This window comes from Leopardus geoffroyi, chromosome X, assembly GCF_018350155.1.
Source record: "Leopardus geoffroyi isolate Oge1 chromosome X, O.geoffroyi_Oge1_pat1.0, whole genome shotgun sequence".
Lineage (NCBI taxonomy): Eukaryota > Metazoa > Chordata > Mammalia > Carnivora > Felidae > Leopardus > Leopardus geoffroyi.
Genome location: NC_059343.1, coordinates 15,817,507 through 15,835,477, shown reverse-complemented (window position 1 = coordinate 15,835,477; position 17,971 = coordinate 15,817,507). Strand labels below are relative to the sequence as shown.

Sequence of the window (17,971 nt, the reverse complement as noted above, 5' to 3'; positions counted from 1 at the left end):
CTATAGTTTGCTGCCCCCTGAGATAGAATGTCTAATAACAGACCCTCAAAATGCAGCCAATTAATTTTCAGCAAAGGAGCAAGGAAACTTTGAGAAAGAAAGGATAATCTTTTTCAGAAATGGTATTGGCACAATTGGTAATCCATAAGCAAAACAAAACCAAAAATACCCTGACCTAGACCTAATACATACATTAACTCAAAATGGACCGTAGATCTACATGTAAAACAAAAAGCAGAAAATGTTGTTTATGAAAACACAGGAGAAAGAGTTGTTAGACACGACACCAAAAGCACAGTCCATGAAAGAAAACACTGCCAAATTGGACTTTGGCAAAATTAAAAACCTTGGCTCTGCAAAGATACCCTTAAGAGAATGTTGGTTGGTCTTTTGTTCTTACAAGACCATCGGAGCCCCAATATTTAGTAAATAACTTCCTGATAAGTGATTGCATGAATTTCAAGGACCTTGGTTTTGTTCTCGGTCTTCCCGAGAATATCCTTTGTAACACAAGACCATAAATCTCCCGTGTCGGAGCTTTTCCCCCAAGGTGGCAAACAGATGTAGCCCCACTCTACCTAGCAGGCAGGCCTGGACTCAGCTGAGCAGCCCGAGGGCCTGGATTCGACTGGGAATTGTGTTTTTCACTCCCTGCCCAAGGTCTGTAAGCTAAATTTGCTGCGTGTAGAGAAAAACATCACCAAACGAATTTTTATGCCAAGGAATAAGTTTTCCTAATAGAAAAACTGAAATGTAGATTTGTCTGGTGAAGAATAGAAATAGAAGATAGGAATTTATGAATTTACCAATAGCTGCTGCAGCTGGCTTGGCCGATCTTGACGTTCATAATGATCATGGCTATGTCTTTCACCTCATATTCCTTCCTGGTCCTTATCTGTAAAATGAAGGCACTCCCCAACCCTCATCCCTAACAGCTTTCTTTGTTTCTCTTGGAGGTGGTGCAGGAGCTCAGAAAATCTCTTAAAGCATAATGAAAGATGCTTTATAAATGCCACTCTTTGTCAAAGAAGCAAAATGATTTTTATTATATCTGCTCCCCTTTTAATGGAAGAAAAGCATGTGTTGGGATGCAGAATATACGGTTTTCTAAACACAGATGCACATGAGAGCTCAGCTGTAGGATGCACATCCTTGAGAGGTAAACGTATTCTTAGCCATGTGCTTCGGATGAACCGAAGGTCCCATTAGAAACCGTTTTCACAATTGAGCCTTAAGTGGTCATCTCAATGTAAATGACTTAACAAGTAGAAAAGGGGAAATTTCTATGAAAAAAATACTGATGTATAACTTTGCATACTTGATTATGTTTAAATGGACCAAAGAAATGTAAAAGTGCTTCCTTAATGAGTTGTGTTTTGTGTGTAATTGTTCATGTGCCTTCATATGTTAATGGTTCCTATGGCGCATAAAGCCCGATCATGAGTACACAGGAAAGGTCCTCTCTTGCAAATATCTCCTTTTCACATGATGACTGTTTTTTTTAAACAGATTTATGGGGGTAGAGGGTCTTTCACTCTGATATTAGAAAAAAGACTAAAGGCCTAAATATTTCCTGAAACTTGAGATTATATAACCTAAAAATAAAATAATGAAATCAGTAAGCTATTCCTGTGTATTTGTTGTGGGCAAGCTATACGGCCGTACCCCAGGACTCCAGGACTTGCGCAGTATGAATGGTGATCCTGGAGCTGGACTGTTAGGGAATTATCTGTTGGGTGCTGTTCTCTGAAGAGGCTCCAGATAGAAGCATCTTTTTCTAAATGGGAAACAGGCTGTGAGTAACCAGGCCTGTGGGGCTTCTGCTCTGGCTTGTCTCCTATTAAAATCCCTTCGGGCTTTCCTGCTGCCTGCCTGCCTGCCTGCCTGCCTGCCTCTCATAATGTCTGTGGAAGTTCTGTTCTCTTTCTGGGGACTGAGATTTGATTTCAGCTTTTTGCGCAGTTCTTGCTGACATCCAGATTCAAGGGTTACTTCTGTAGCATTTCCTAACCCATGTGCTATGAGTGGGTTATAGGGGTATTGGGTAGTGATCCCCTCAGCTCTCCAGGTGGATGGGAAGGGCCTTAGGTAGCCGGGACCCCCTTCTGGGTTGTTGGCCTTTAACATTTGGCCTCCAGCAGTATGCCATCAAAATCTTATCATTTTATATGCGTGCCATTATCTGGAAAAGGTTGGGTGGCACTGACCTACTGCCTATATTTCACTTTTGCATGTAATGATGTTTAGCACCGACTCTACTTTTCCTTAGGGAATATTCCACCTTCCTGTTAGAGAAAGGTGTCTATGACTAGCAGAGGAGACTCCAGGGTAATTAAAAACTCTTGTATGTCTTTTCATTTCAGAAATTCTTTCTCTAGGACTTCTTTTGGGAATTAGACCTTGAAATAGCTCAGACTTTTAAAGATAGAGCTTAAAGTTCTATTAAATCTAGAATCAAATAAATTCTAATTAAAGAAACAGCCTTTTTAAGTGAGTATACAGCTTCTGGTTGTAGCCATGATGGAATCAAAGGTGTTAGCCTTACCCTCCTGCCATAGACAACGTTAAAATTGGACAAAATACATGAACCCACTGTTTTTAGGCATTGGGTAATACAAAGCATGGAGATGTAACCCTTGAGAGAAGTGTTCCACATCAACCCCGGGGGCGCTTTCTAAATTGCAGCATAGGGCACTGGAGCCCCAACAGAAAGCAGAGGACTCATCAGATAGAGGAAACAGAGATTATAATTCAGGGCTGCCCAGGTGACTGGACTTTTCAGGGCAGGCAATTGCAGAGGAGTGAGCTGTGCAAAGAAAGAGCTCCAGAAGGTTTTGCCAAATGCTAAAGTGTGCATCACTAGGGCAAGACCCCACCAGGCCCGGAAGAAAATCAGCACGGGGGAGTGGGTGGGCTGTGAGCTGAGTGAACATCCCAGAAGTCACCAGTGATGAGACATGTTAGAATTCTGGCCAAGCAGGGTAGAAAAACTGTGCTGAACATACCTGGCATCGAATTGAGAACCCAGAAGAGGCAGCCACAGGAGCAGCCCCTCCCTAACCCACCCTAACAAAGCCTAAAACCAAGCTTTGACAATCAAGCTGATCTGCACGTAACTTGCACACCGTAACAAAAACTCAACACGGTTACAAGGAAGGCCTCAAAACCCAGTCTCAACAACGTAGTTTGCACAGTTGTTGAGAGCATACAGTCACAAATTACTGTACATATGAAGAAGCAAGAAAATGTGAGGTACGATGTGGGTGGCTTACAGAAGACATGGGACATTTCTGAGTAGTTCTCAGGCGTCTACGCATGCTTCGATTCATATTGGCATGGCCAAGTGGAGGCTTGGTTACTGCTCTTTGTGTGTTCCTCATTCGATTTTTTATTACCAGTTATATATTATGTGAAATGAAAGAGTCAGTATTGCAAAGCCTATAAGTTATTGCCCAATAAAAAGTCAGGATTTTTTACAAGTTAGATGAACTCTTTGAGGTCATGAGTTCCCACTGTCGCAAAACAGTGAATGACTCCCTAAGCCTTGATGATCCTAGGATGTTGGCTTTTGTAATGGGACATTTTCCTTTTTTTTTTCTTTAATTCTTTCATCAGTGTTTTATAGTTTTCATACTACAGGTCTTTTAACTCCTTGGTTATGTTTATTCCAAAGTATTATATTATTTTTGGTGTAACTGTGAGTGGGATTGCTTTTCTTAATTTCTCTTCACTGGGGCGCCTGGGTGGCTCAGTCGGGTAGGTGTCCAATTCTTGATTTCGGCTCAGGTCATGATCTCACAGTTGGTGGGATCAAGCCCCGCATCAGGCTCCACACTGATAGCACAGAGCCTGCTTGGGATCGTCTTTCTCCGTCTGTCTCTCTCTGCCCCTCCGCTGCTCATGCATGTACACGGATGCACATGTACACATGCCCCCCCCCCATAAACATTTAAAAAATTCTCTTCCTGTTACTTCATTGTTAGTGTAACAAAATGCAAAAGATTTCTGTGTATTAATTTTGTATCCTGTGACTTTACTGAATTCATTTATTACCTCTCATAGTTTTTTGGTGGAATCTTTAGGATTTTCTATATATAGTATCATGTCATCTGTAAATAGTGAAATTTTACAGCTTCCTTACCAATCTGGTTGCCTTTTTTTTCTTTTTGTTGTCTGGTTGCTGTGGCTAGAACTTCCAGTACTGTGTTGAATTATAGTGGTGAGAGTGGACATTCTTGTTTTGGTCCTGCCTTTAGGGGAAAGGCTTTCAGTTCCTCCCCCATTGAGGATGATGTTAACTGTGGGGTTTTCATATAAGGTCTTTATTATGTTGAAGTATATTCCCTCTAGACCTACTCTCTAAAACTTGAGAGTTTTTATTATGAGTGGATGTTGTACTTTGTGAAATGCTTTTTCTGTGTCTGTTGAGAGGGTTGTATGGTTTTTATCCTTTCTCTTGTTAATGTGATGTATCACATTGATTTGGGAATATCAAACCCCTGGGGCAACCCGGGAATAAGTCTCACTTGATTGTGGTGAAGGATTTTTTTTTTTAATGTATTGTTGGATTTCGTTTGCTAATATTTTGTTAGGGACTTTTGCATGTGTATTCATCAGAGATATTGGACCTGTAGTTCTCTCTCTCTCTTCTTTTTTTTTTTTTTTTTGTAGTGTCTTTCTCTGGTTTTAGTGTGAGGGTAATGCTGGCCTCATAGAATGAATTTGAAAGGTTTCCTTCCTCCTCTGTTTTTGGGGATAGTTTGAGAAGAATAGGTATTAACTCTTCTCTGAGTGTTAGGTAGAATTCCTCTGTGGAGCCATCTGGTCCTGACTTTTGTTTTGGGAGAATTTTTTGATTACTGATTCCGTTCATTGTTGGTAATCAGTCTGTTGAGATTTTCTATTTCTTCCCGACTCGGTGTTGGAAGGTTTTATGTTTCTAGGAATTCGTCTGTTTCCTCTAGGTTGTCCATAGAATTTTTCATAACATTCTCTTATGGTCCTTTGTATTCCTGTGGTGCCCGCTATTATTTCTCTTCCTTCATTTCTGGTTTTATTTATTTGAGTTGTCTCTCTTTTTTTCTTGATGAGTCTGGCTAAAAGTTTATCAGTTCCGTTTATCCTTTTAAAGAACCAGTTCCTGGTTTCATTGACCTGTTCTACTGGGGGTTTTTTTTAGTCTGGAATGTGACATTTTCTTGAGTGAGTTTGTCTCTGAGGCTGTCTCCTTGGCTTCTCTCATTAGCTGTGGTCTGCCAGGCATTTCTTCTAACGTTGAGATAGCCTGTAGTTTTCCTTTTTCCCTCTTCCCTCATAAACCATGATGTTGATGAGCCTGCTTTAATAACTGACTTATGGGGATGTTGGAAATTGTGAGCAGAAATCCCAGTCATGCGGAATAATTGCATCTCTTGGGGAGGCGTTAACAAGCAGAGGCAAAGCTGAGTGCTCCTGGGCTCTGGCTTCTGTGGATCTGTCTCTCAATAGCCCCCCTGAAGCTCCACGTGGAAGACGTTCATTAGTAAATATTAAACAGTGCGTTCTGTACTGCTGGTGGGACGCTGAAAGTGTACAACACTCCCTTTCTCCTGGAGTGGTGTCTCAGTCATCAGAGGAGACCGTGAAAAACAGCCACGCTGGATAACTTCTGGGAAACTGGGACTAGGGCATGTGGGCACAGCTGGCCACCAAGAGCAGTGGCTGAGCGTAGTGCTTTTCTTTTTCGCTTGGACCAGCTGGCGAACCCGTTTTCATCGTTTCATTTTTTGGTTCGATAGGTCCGTTTGTAAGTTACACGTTCCTGTCTGAAGTCAAACAGGGCACTTACGATGTCTGAGAAAATGTGGCTTACGTTCTGGAGGTATTTTGAAGGTATTTCCACAATTATAAACAAATAATAAATTCAGTAAAGATCAATAGGTAAGCCAGATCACAGAGGTGAAGCTTTCTTGAGTAGCTAATCTATACCTGCCTCTCCCTGATTCAACTCGACCTCACTTCTGGTGTTTGAAAATTGAGAGAAGTAGATCAGTAGTCTGAGGGAAGGTTGGGCCATCCGTCATTTCATCCATTCAGCCAGCCCTTATTCAGGATTGATATTTGCCAGGCAATGCTCTAGGTATTTGGTGGATACAAAAGTGTGAAGACAAGATCCTTATTTTCAAGGACCTGACCATTTTTGAGAATCTTACTATTCAAAGTGTGGTGCATGGACCAGCAGCATACGCATCACCCAGGGACCTGTTAGAAATGCTGAATCTCGGACCCGCCCTAGACCTACTGAATCCAAGTTGGCATTTTCACAAGATGCCGAAGTGGATATTATGTGCATTAAAATTTGGCAAGCGTGAGTCCAAATCATTGATGGTCAGCCCGCATAGTAAGGACCAAGGAACCTCTAAAAAGTGCTGATTTCCTGGTCCGACCCCCTAGAAATTGGTGTGGGGTGTAGCCCCAGCCCTGGGAATTGTAAAAACTCCCCAGGTGATTCTCAGTGTGCAACCAGCTTTGAGAAACCGTGAACTATTAGGTTACTTTGCGTTGTTGACAAAAGGGAGCCCAGGATGAGGTTTTGGCTCGATCTTTTCACCAATTTACAATTCAACTAAAAGACAAGTTTGTCTTTTCTAAACATCTGTGGCGCCGAGACTAGAGACAGACACACCAGAGCGCGCTTGGTGATTCTGCCAAGTTGTACGTCAGGGTGTGGCCGGAAGCTTTCCTGGCGCACTGTCCCTCCAGGTCTTTGGGACCAGTCCATAGAATCACAGTAATGATGACCACCAAGGTCGTGTCGCTCTTCACACCCCATCCAAATTGTCCTGTGTATCAAGAAGCCGAGACCCAGAGTTTTGATAACTCGTGAACCACTTAATTCTCAGACAGCCCACATTGCCTGTCTTCCCCCTCTCCCTGCGATACCTCAGACACCCTGAGATAGGGCAGAGCATAGAGGTGGGAGCACGGCACAACTGAGGCTCTGTTTATTCATTCCTTAAAAGGAAAAACGTGGTTTGTAATTTATAAGGAAAAATACCATATTTTACTCTGATATCTGCCTGGTGATGAGGCATAGAGAAACCGTTTTTGAGGACTTGGTCATAGAAGAGTGAATGTTCTGTGTCAGAAATGTCATTCTTTCCATACCCTCAACTCTTGATCAAGTTCAGGTCTCCTTTCCTCTCCTTTCCTGTGCCACTGGAGCTTATTTCTAATGATCGTTGTTCTGGAAGCTTTCTTTCATCTATGTGCTGATTTTTTACTGTCTCCCGCTGCAAACTCCTGCCTCATTCAGAAGCCGCTCTGTTTTCCTCATCCTTATTGGAATCTTAAAATCTGCTAGGGTGATCATCATCTTGGGTTACATCTTTGGTCCCGGTATGATTATTAATAATGTCCCAGGTTTGAAAAGAAATGGCATGGTCACCCTTACATCTTCCAGTATTTTGGCCATACTTCCTCTCTCCTCACTATCGCATTGTCCTGCTTTCACTCGCCTTCTGCCATCCTCCCTGATGATATTCTGGCCTCACAGAGCACTGACCCGCTGTCCCTTCATCCTGCTCCTGCCTCTCACGGGTGCCATCTTGCCTCATGCCTCACATCGCTGGTAAGTCGATGTTGGCTGGGAGCCCTCTGGGAGCCAGGCACTGCCTTCACTCTAAGCACCAGTTCTTGAATATTCTCTTCCATGACCCCAGCTTCCCACTCTCCCTCTTCCCTTCCTTCATGTTTGGTGATCCTGCCTTTGACCTTTCTCATTACTTTGGTTCATGCCCTCATTCTCTTTTCAGGCTACCCGGTTTGTCTAGGTCCCACTTGTTTTTAAACCTGGCTTAGCACTCCTGCCGGCGTTTCTGCGTCATATTGATTCACTGCGTCTGCCTCTCCCGCTAGCCTCTGAGCTTGGGAGTCCTGTAAGGACATTATGATTTTCTGTTTACCCCTGAATGCCTCTGCTATCCTGCATGTTTTCAGTCCTTAGCAAATAAATTGAATTTGCTGTTCTCTTATACTTCCAGAAGCACAGCCCTCCTACGAATAACTGTCTCTTCATTTCCGCCATCAAAAGGCTAGTTCTTTTGCCTGGTTTGTTGAAGAAGATGTTTTTCCACTTCTCATTTTGCTGTCAGAATTGTTCCTGTTCCCATTAGATTAGCTTCTTTTGCTAGGGGGTAAGAAGCGCCCCGGTTCTCTACCGGTCTCTGCCCCCTCCAGGTACCTTGACCCTGGGCTGGTTTCTGTCCTGCAGCAGGTTCCCTCTTCCGCTTTCCTTTGTGTCCTAAGGCACACTGGCTATTTTCTTTTTGGAATGCACTTATCTCATCCATGAGCCCTGTATTTGTCTTTATACCAATCAGAACAGTAAGACAGATTGTGTTCTACCTTCATGCTTTCCCTCTTACCTTGAATTACACAATGATTAGTACAGTTAATGTTATCCTTCAAAAGCAGAGTATAGACGAGCCATCCAAGCCATTCATTCACCACTGATGGGAGATATAATAAATATGTCATATGCACTGTTTTCCCCCGTAGGCATGGATGAGTTCTCAAGTTATTCTGGATATGCTTCTACTTACTAAAATTTTCCTCATTGTTTTTCTTACATATGAAGGAAGAGGCTTCATCGCAATGATTCTTGGGCTACTGCTTGCATGAGACTAAGGCGAGGCATGGATTTGCACCAGTCAGAAAGTTGGAAAGAAGCTTTTTAAAAGAAATGTAGCACTGAACAGTATTTAAGTGCCTTTTGTGGATGTAATTCTGTATCAGATGCTCTGAATTGAATGTGCAGGGAAGTTCATTTGTCACATAAGCAAACCCTTCACACATGAAAAGATTTAAGATTGTTTGAAAAACTGTTAATGATTGTTCCTCTTTGGTACCAGATCTCTTGGTTGATACCTGTTATCCAAGAGGGCCTTGTGTAATATTGTGTGGGGGTCTTTCACATAAATCTCTAATCTCCCTGGAGTTAGGGATCATGTTCTTTGCAGGTTTAATGTTTGGTGCCTACAGAAAGAACTTAAATGTACTTTGCATTTAATAGATGTTTGTTGAATTGAATATCGTGAAGTGCAAATTAACACAGTTGTGAGTGTTAGAGAAAAGATAAAGCGTTCATCAATATCACTTTACTGAAGGTGAGTTTCAAGTTGGGTTTTGAAAAGAAGAGGGACTTGTCCGGAAAAAGAGGAGAGAAAGGTGCCAAGCATTTCCTCAAAAGCAGAGCCTTCTGGATTGAAAGCTTTCATTCCTAAGGATTGAGAGTATAGGAATGTCACACCCTAGGCCTTCCCAAGATTTTCTGGGGTTGTTGATGATGATGTCTTCTCAGGTTTGGGAGAACGGCAGAAGCTATCATACTCTGCCACCGCCATCCCTGTCCGTGAATCCTTTCTGTGGGGACTGATGCTAGATTGTTTAGGGAGTGATGTGACATGAGTGGGGCCAGAATACTTACCTGGGCTTCTCTTTGTTATTTTTCAAGAAAGATATGCATTCTCTCATGTTGTCTTTTGAACTCCGATTTGTCCTGGGTAAGTCTGAACTTGATGTTTCAAGTGTCTGTTTTTTGGCGTTGGTCTGGACTAGAATTTGCCATCTGTGATTAAGGGCCCATTTCTAAAACCCACATCCTCTTCTAAAGGGTTAGTTTATCTTCGTAAACAGTTACCACTATTGGAAGGGAGGGTGGTGCTCATTTACTTCTCACCTGACATGGGCCCTCTCTTACATACAGTCATCATGAGTTGAGGTAGATGGAGGCTACCTTGTCCTGACTGCAGGAGATCATAGGACTTAGGGTTAGAAAGAGTCTTCATTGATTCCATAAATATTTATTACATTGGACATTGTGCGGTGGGTTGGGGGCATAATGGTGACAAAGCCAGATGTGTTCTTCACCTTGCTAAGATGTATGATTGAGCAAGGCACCTGTGAGTCACATAAGCTGTGGCCCTCCGGGGGTCTGCAGCAGGACCCTGGGCCAGCTGCACATCTGCTGCTTGAGCCATCCTGGCCCACTGGTTTTGTAGAGGACCGTGAGTGTCTCTCCATGGGCCCTGGGCATGATCTCCTCACTTTGCTGAACATCTCCTGCTTCAGGCGCAACTTTGAAAGTCCTATGTGTGACTAGCACTTTTTGGAAAGCCTTTGCTCGTTTTCGGCTCTAGCAGGAAGTTATCGATCACACTCTGAGAACTGGATCTTTACTCGAGGGCGTGTAATTAACAGCACTGTGTGTACATTGTCCATAAGCTGGGCCGGAAAAAGTGGCCAAGTGAGGAGGTTTGCAGTAGGCCAGGTGAGTCTTGGATTAGGGTGGTTCAAGTGGAATTAGATCCGGGGGACAAATGTGAGATACATTGTGAAACCAGAACAAACTTGCCTCCCAACCAATTGGATGTGAGGCAAAATGGAAGTGGTTTATGGCATGAGGTTAAGCGTCCAGGAGAACTATGAGGCCATTAGGCTCAGGACGGAAGCTTGGCACAGGCCGAGCTCTCACCATCCGCCTGATACCTGGCACAAAATAGGCACTCAGTAAACATTTGATGAGTGAGTGAACAGAATAGGGATTACTTAAAGGGAAACAGGTTTGATCTGGAAGAATGAATAGATTTGTTCATTCATTTAGTAAGCAAACATGGAATTCTGTAAGGTGGGGGAAGGGCTTCTCATGATGACACCCGTGCCCCATCAACACCGAAAGGAGAAGGTGAGGAAGAGCAGGGCGTTCACGAGCTTGCCAAAAGTGGATTTTTCTCAGGCTTGGCTGACTCTCAACACAAAGCCCTTTTTTCATTTCCGCAAGCTTTGTGACAGGCCAAAGAGAACCTTTGTGCATGTGATACTTTCTAAAGCATGTTTGCTGTTAATGAAATAATTTTATTTCAGTAAAATTAAGACGAAGAAGGTACATATCCTCCCATCTTAAAAAAAAAAAAAAAAAAAAAAAAAAAAAAGGTCTTCTAGATTCAGGGCATCCGGCAGCCGCACTGGGTTTCGAGTCTGAGCAGCTCTAGCACACTTGTGCTTTCCTTCTCCCATCTGACTTTGAGGTTGATGCTGACCTGGTGTCAGTAACCACGGTGGATGGGTTGACAGTGGCCTCCAGGAAAGGGCCTCCATCCCCTCTAACAGGGTGTCAGACCTCCCTGGAGGGTGCTTGTCCCGTTTCTCACTCTCTGCTCTCCTGTTTCCTAGGACTGCATCGACGTGGGCTGGTGGGAAGGAGAGCTCAACGGCAGACGAGGAGTGTTCCCCGATAACTTCGTGAAGTTACTTCCACCTGACTTTGAAAAGGAGGGGAATGTAAGTGTTCCTGGCTTGGATGTCAGCGCTCCGCACGCTGTCAGAGTGGTGGCTTCCCTGATGGGTCTCAGGGTGAGGGGCGAGGGGAGTTTAGTGGACCATTGAAGAGCACTGACATTTTAGTTCGATGGACCTGGTTTCTGAGCCTTCAGCTGTTCTGTACGCTGGGTGAGAGTGTGAATGAGTTCATTACCTTCCACAAGCATCAGTTTCCTCATATGACAGCTAGTGACAGTGATCCTTATTCTCGTGTACAAAGCGCTTGGTGCAGTACCTAGAACATAGAAGCACCCACATGACAAGACCTCTTGGGTGCTCTATTTAAGTGGACTGCCTGCATCCGGTGTCGTATGTCCTTGGCGGTGGTGAAGTGCCCAGTATCGTGGAAGTGGCTGAAAAGCACATCGTGAAGCTGAGGACGCAGAGCAAAGCCAGTAATGTTCCTACACTGTGTGTATATACGTATACACCCCTGACCTGTTCTCTCTGCGGGGGCCCATTTTCCACTGCTGTTGTTTAAATGAACCAGAGTCCATCTTTGCCTCGCTGCGGGTGTATTGTTTCTCCGATGAGATGTAACAAGAGATGTTGACAAGTTAGAAGCACTTTACATTATAAGGGGGCAGCACCTTGGTCTTTTCCATTCTGTCCTGCATCTCAGGGCTCTTGGCTCAGGCTTTCACTTGACTTCCGTCTGCCTTTCTGGACTGGTTTCTCTTTGTGCCCATTGGGGCTCTGCTACTGGACCATGAACCTGACTTGGACCCATGACCATTCCCAGGAAGCTGACGTTTATGAAGGATAGCTACATACTGATGGATTGGTTGGTAAGAATACGAAACCGTGTCGATGGCGTGTGTACGGCTTAGATGAACACACGTGATTGTTCGAGAAGCTGCACGGTACTGGTACCCACCAAGGTTACGCCCCATAGATCTTTAGATTGGTTTTATTACTAGGGCCACACCTTCTACGCTTTTGCGCAGGTCACTTTCTTGTATTATTTAGCTGAAGAATGCTCTGTTCCGCACATGTTGTGCTCTCTTGGAACTGAGTTTGGGGTTCAGAGAATCTGGATTCCAATTCCTAGTTGTTGGAAATAAGTTCAGGGAATTCCTAGGCTTATTCCCCACACCTGGTGTTTTCTGTATCCCTGACACTTAACTGCTGGTCCACGTGCCACACTTTATCAGCATTACCTGGAGCTTGTTAGAATGTTCAGACTCTGCTGTAGACCTGGCGCATCAGAACCTGCGTTTGAACAAGGTCCTCAGGTGACCCGTTGATGCGTTACACGTGACACATTATAATTTGGGAAGTACTGTTTCAAAGTCATGACAACCCCACCTTCCAGTTCCCCACGGTATTTTAGGAGAGGAATAAATTCTCAGAACAGAGAAGAGCTCACCATTCAAGAAAAAAAAAATTCTAGCAAGCAAAATCACTTGAGCCATTTTTACTAGATGGTCGCAGTGGTGGGTTATCAGTTGACAGAATCCATCCCTGAGAAAAACAGATGCTAACGTTTAGTAATGATTGGATCGTAAATCGTTTGAAACAACAGGACACAGGGTTGAGGTTTGACAGACATTTACAGAGTGTAATGGTTGTGACTCCAGGCTACAGCATCTGACAGACCTGGGCTTGAATCATGGCCCCGTCCATTACTTGTCCTGTTCCAGGTCATCTCACTGAATGTGTCTAACCCTCAGTATTTTCATCTGTAAAATTGTGAGAATAATCGTACTTACCTTGCTGAACTGTTGAAAAGATAGGAAAGCTTTAGCATAGCTACGTGGTGCTTGGTAAACGTCCCATATATGTTAACTGTTAGGGTCTGTGTAATTATCGCTCTGTTATCGCAAGCGTGGGAAGGCTCCAGCTCAAACTGTGCTGTAATGATGGAAGTCTGACTCTGGTTCATCTTGCTTCAGCTGTCAAATCAACGCAGTTATCTTGATGTCTTTATGAGCTTCCCTGGGAATCCAAATGCATCTGAGAACTTTGATGATAGCCTTTAAAAGGAAATCTAATGCTTTATAAAATACAGTCGTAGAGACAAGCGGGCACAGAATGGTATAATCTTCATGTAATTTCTCATCTTTTTTCAGGATCTGCTCCCTGGCTGTTATGTTTTGTTTATTCATTCATCCACCGTGTGTTTATTGGGTCCCTTCTTCCTGCCTTTGTGGGCTTAGGGTCTGACAACGGATCTGATGTTCAGGGCCACAGAGACCTGCCAGACCTTTCCAAAAGGATACTGAGGGTGGGCCTCTTCCAAGGAGTGGAGGGGAGAGGGCTGTCCTGACTGCCTGTTTGACCCTTCTCACCCATCTTTACAAGCCTGGTAAAAGGTGTTCGTGCCCTGAAGCATTTGGATGCCACGTCCTTCGTGGTGACTCCTCTCCTGTGGCCAAGGAACCTTAGCAAGCATGCCGCCCTACTGGTTATTTACGACCTTTTTGGTTCTGATTGATATAGTATGATTTTGAAGGCTAAGGTAAAATCTGGATAATTCTTTTAACAAATGGGCAAAGCCTGTGGTTGCCTGCATTGTGGCACCTTGCCTTACAGTTCCCGGTCCTATTTTAGTGAGGCAGCAAATACACCAGGTGAGAGAGATTCCATGGCATACTCTTCTAGAAGCTCTGCTCTGTTACATAAGGTATTAAGGGAAGACTTCTACCGAGAGAGTGAAGTTGTCGGTGAGGAGTAGACTCAGCTTGCTCGTTGAGGCATGCACGCTCTTTGCGGCCCCATGGGCATCTCGCCAACCTCAGACAAGCAGCCACCATCTCTTTGATAGGTCTTTTAACCTTGTCCCTAAGAAGCAGAAAACTCAGTTGGGGGGAGCAATGGTCGTACCTGTCAGACAAAGTAATACGTGCAGCTGAGAAGTGATTGTGTGATGTGGCATTTAGCTTTTAGAAAATGTAAAGTCTTACATCCTCTTTATCCCCTCCGGCCTATAAAACCAGCCAACCTGCTTTGCACTGGCCATTACACCAGCCTTTATCACCACACGCAGAGTACTGGTGAGCTGGTGACAGCGTGTCAGGAGCTGGGGGTGTTGTTTGCCGAGCCGAGCCGAGCCGTGTGAAGATGATTGGAATCATTAACACACATGCGCTGTGTGAATGACAGAGTCTGAAACATTCTGCCACCGGTTTCAGCACATGTCATCTTGTCTTGCCAGTGGCTGGGGTTGCAACCATTCACCCAGAAAAGAGGACGGTCTGGGATGATTAGGGTAGACGGCAGCAAACCCCATCTCTTCGGCAGCCGACCTCCTGAATCAGTAGGCATCGCGGAAGCATTCTGACGAGGCTGGCCCGTTGCTGCGGCGGTGCGGACCCAGGTGGTTACCACAGAGCCTTCTGGAATTTCCTGGAGGGCTTTCTTTCAGAGAGTACTCGGCAGATTCTCTCTCACCGGGTGACAAACGCTTTGGGGCTTTCTCTCAAACTATTCCCTGTGGGGGGAGCACCCGCTGATCTCTTGGTGCATATTTTAGAGCAATTATGTAAGCTATTTATGAGAGAACCTAGATTCAATGGCTGTCTGTTTATTTTGAGACTTGACAGTAAAATTGAATATCAAAATGGAAAGATTAAATATGCTGAGAGCTCTATTGAAGCAATCAACGTACGTGCTCTGTCATCATCATTGAAGGAAAACGGGGAACTTGGGCTCTCAAGAACAGAGAACTTCTATTGTCATTAAAAAAATAGAATAGATATTCTGAAAGATGTTTCTGAAAGATTGCTTTTTAAGAAGAAGTCTCGGGCTGCAGCACTTCAACAGAAGCTGTTCAAATCACCCGAAGAAAATGTTACTGTGCTAGTATACGTTGCCGTGGAGGACTCTTCTGAGTATATACCGTGTCAAGAACCAGAGTGCTGCGAAGGTTCCCGGAGGCATTTCCATAGCGAATGTTCTGCAGCGGAGGGTCTGCCTCTCAGGACCGCAGAAACCTTCCGTCAAAGATTTCTAAGGATGCCTGTGGCTGTGATGCAGGCTCACCTTTGCCAACTCACAGAGACTTACCCAGTGAGCCGACTGCCAGCTTACTAATTGCAACAAGAACGGAAATGTCAGCCAGTCTGGAACTCATGGGCCCGCCTGCCCTGGGCATTTGCTCCCACTGGGCCTGGCTTTTTCGAAGCCAGAGTGTACAGGAAACCACATGTACTTGGTGCTTTCTGGGAGAGCAAGGAAGGAAAGCAGGAGGAGCCAGTCGTTTGCAGGCATAGCTTGAGGCCCCCTCGCGCGCCAGAGGGAAGGGGGTGCCCAGGCAGCTGTGTGCTGAATTCAGCTGAGCCCAGATGCTCTCTGCTAGTGCACTGCACCTTTGGCCTCAGCAGCTTTCCATTCTTTTCTGTTCTCACAGCTGACCGGCCCCTTCTTGTTCATTGTCAGTCTGCAGACACATTGTGGTACAATCAAGTAGGTTTCCCACATTCCCAATCACGGTTGAGTACCAACCTTAAGATTGTTCTAGATCACTCAGCAGCTGCGTAGGGTCCAAACTTTTAGACGAAAGGTGGACTCTTCCTTCGTTTCGACAATGACTAATCCACTATAAGTGGATTTTGCCAGTGTAACTGTGACTACATTCTTTTTACCAAGTTCTTCGGAGGCCCCTGACTTTAGCCCCCATCATCTGACAACCCAGTTTATAAAACTGTCTCAGCCCAAATTTTCTTTGTTCCCAGTCATGTCCTTCAGCTTTTTGAGAACCACTATTTCTAGTTTCTAAAGATGTCCGATGATATTTCCCCCAAATAGTCTTCCAAAAAGAAACAAATATGTGCTTCTAATAAACAGCATTATAAAAAAAAAAAAATTCACCTACAGCCTTGTCTGTATATGTAGTTTCCTGGGTAATTTCACTTGCAGAGATGAGGATTGTCAAGGCATAGTGTCACCCAAGTAGGACCTAATGATGGTGCCCTGAGCTTTGATCACGTGGGCTGGATGGCACACCTTCTCCCTTCTCTGCTGGTACTTACCGCCCATACTCTCTCAGCTGAGAGCCTCATTCAGTGTATTCTTGCCTGAGATGATTCTCTGTCATCATTCCATCTGAAATGTCATCTCTTTGAGGCAGAGCCCATGTCTCAAGCTTCTCCTTCATGGGCCCGAAAGTGTGTGTCTTAGTTCAGTCTGCTATGACAGAATGCCATAGACTGGGTGGTTTATAAACAGAAACTTATTCCTCACAGTCTGGATGCTGGGAAGTCTAAGATCAAGGTGCCAGCAGATTTAGCATCTAGTGTAGGTCCACTTCTTATTTCGTAGATGGCTGTTCTTGTTGTGACCTCATATGGCAGAAAAGGTAAGGGCATTCACTGGGGTCTCTTCTACAAGGACACTAATTCCATTTATGAGGGCACCATGCTCGTGACCCAATCAGCCCCCAAAGGCAACACCTCAAAACACCACTACCTTGGGGATTAGGTTTCACCATATGAATAGGGGGTCCATTCAGTGGATGAACATTCAGTCCATAGCAGCATGCTTGGTATATGGTTGGCTCTCAGGAATCACTTGTCCTTTGGTCATTTGGTGACCAGGTGTACCTTCCCTTCCTTCAGTCTCTCCTCTTCTACTTCCTGCTCTCTCCTGTACTAGTATGAGAAAGGAGGAGGGGCAGGGAGAAGCCAGGTCCCTTGTCCGATTCCTCTTTCCAGACATAGGGGAGCTCAGGTCTTTCTATCTGGGTGTGAGGTCTGGCTATGGGCTTGAGGCATCACTTTTACAGTGGGTGGAGGGAGCAAAGGCGTGAGCCATGGGGGTAAACTATGCGAGCATCTTGGGGAGAAGCCAAATACCGAAGCCTGGGTGACTACCCAATAGGCTGGCAGTCCAGCTGGGCCCAGCCAAGAGATGCAGGCCAGGAGACGAGGGATGCAGGCCACCAGACCAGAGGTTAAGTAGAGGAAAGTCAAGAGAGACGCTGCCAAGAACAGGTTTTCGTGGTGGCTCCTGCAGAGCTCCTGTGCTAGGGACTCTTTAGGGTGCAGAGGGGCACTCCTCTGAGCACAGCCCCAGCTGCACTCTTCAAAGGTGTTGCCAAATCTATCAGGGACGGGGGAGGAAAGGGCAGAGTGGAGGCCTTTGACCATTTTTAAACCCATGAGTAGTGCCCTGGTCAGGAACTGTCCATTTTTGTCCCCTCTCTAGCCTCACACAGACACTTCTAGAGAATTTAGCTGGATGCCTGGAAGAGGGCTTCCCAAGGCTCAAAATCAAGCTAAGATTTGCTTCCAGGATCTTACCATATTCATCTAACAAAGCCCCCCTAAAGGGCACCCAGCCATCAAGAGTACGCTTCTCTGGTTATTTTCAACAAACCACATGTGTGGGGCCAGAGCTCTGAAGGCAAGAGGCCAAGTGGCAAATCAAAATTCCTGCCGGAGGGGTGGGGCCAGTTGAGCTGATGAGCTCTTCGCCTGGGACTGGCCAGGCTTGCCAAACAGAGGGCAGAGTCAGCTCTGAAATCCATCAGCAGGAAGTAAAACTTGCCTTCCTGCTGTCTTCACTCCAGAACATTCAGATCTGTTTCCTTCCTGGCGATAATGGTAAGCGATCAGATCTAGTTAATGCATCCTTTGAAGGATGGTGTTTGCTTCCGTGTCCAAGCCAGTGA

General features: G+C 44.9%; 1 protein-coding gene across 12 annotated transcripts in view; it reads left to right on the top strand.

Annotated features, from left to right (window-relative positions):
* SH3KBP1 (SH3 domain containing kinase binding protein 1) overlaps positions 1 to 17,971 on the top strand; it is a 336,102-nt gene that overhangs the window by 257,106 nt on the left and 61,025 nt on the right. For all 12 annotated transcript variants that reach the window (XM_045472250.1, XM_045472247.1, XM_045472249.1 and 9 more), the window contains one exon: positions 11,212 to 11,319. In XM_045472250.1, the coding sequence (XP_045328206.1) occupies positions 11,212 to 11,319 (108 nt within the window). The remainder of the gene's footprint in view (positions 1 to 11,211; positions 11,320 to 17,971) is intronic.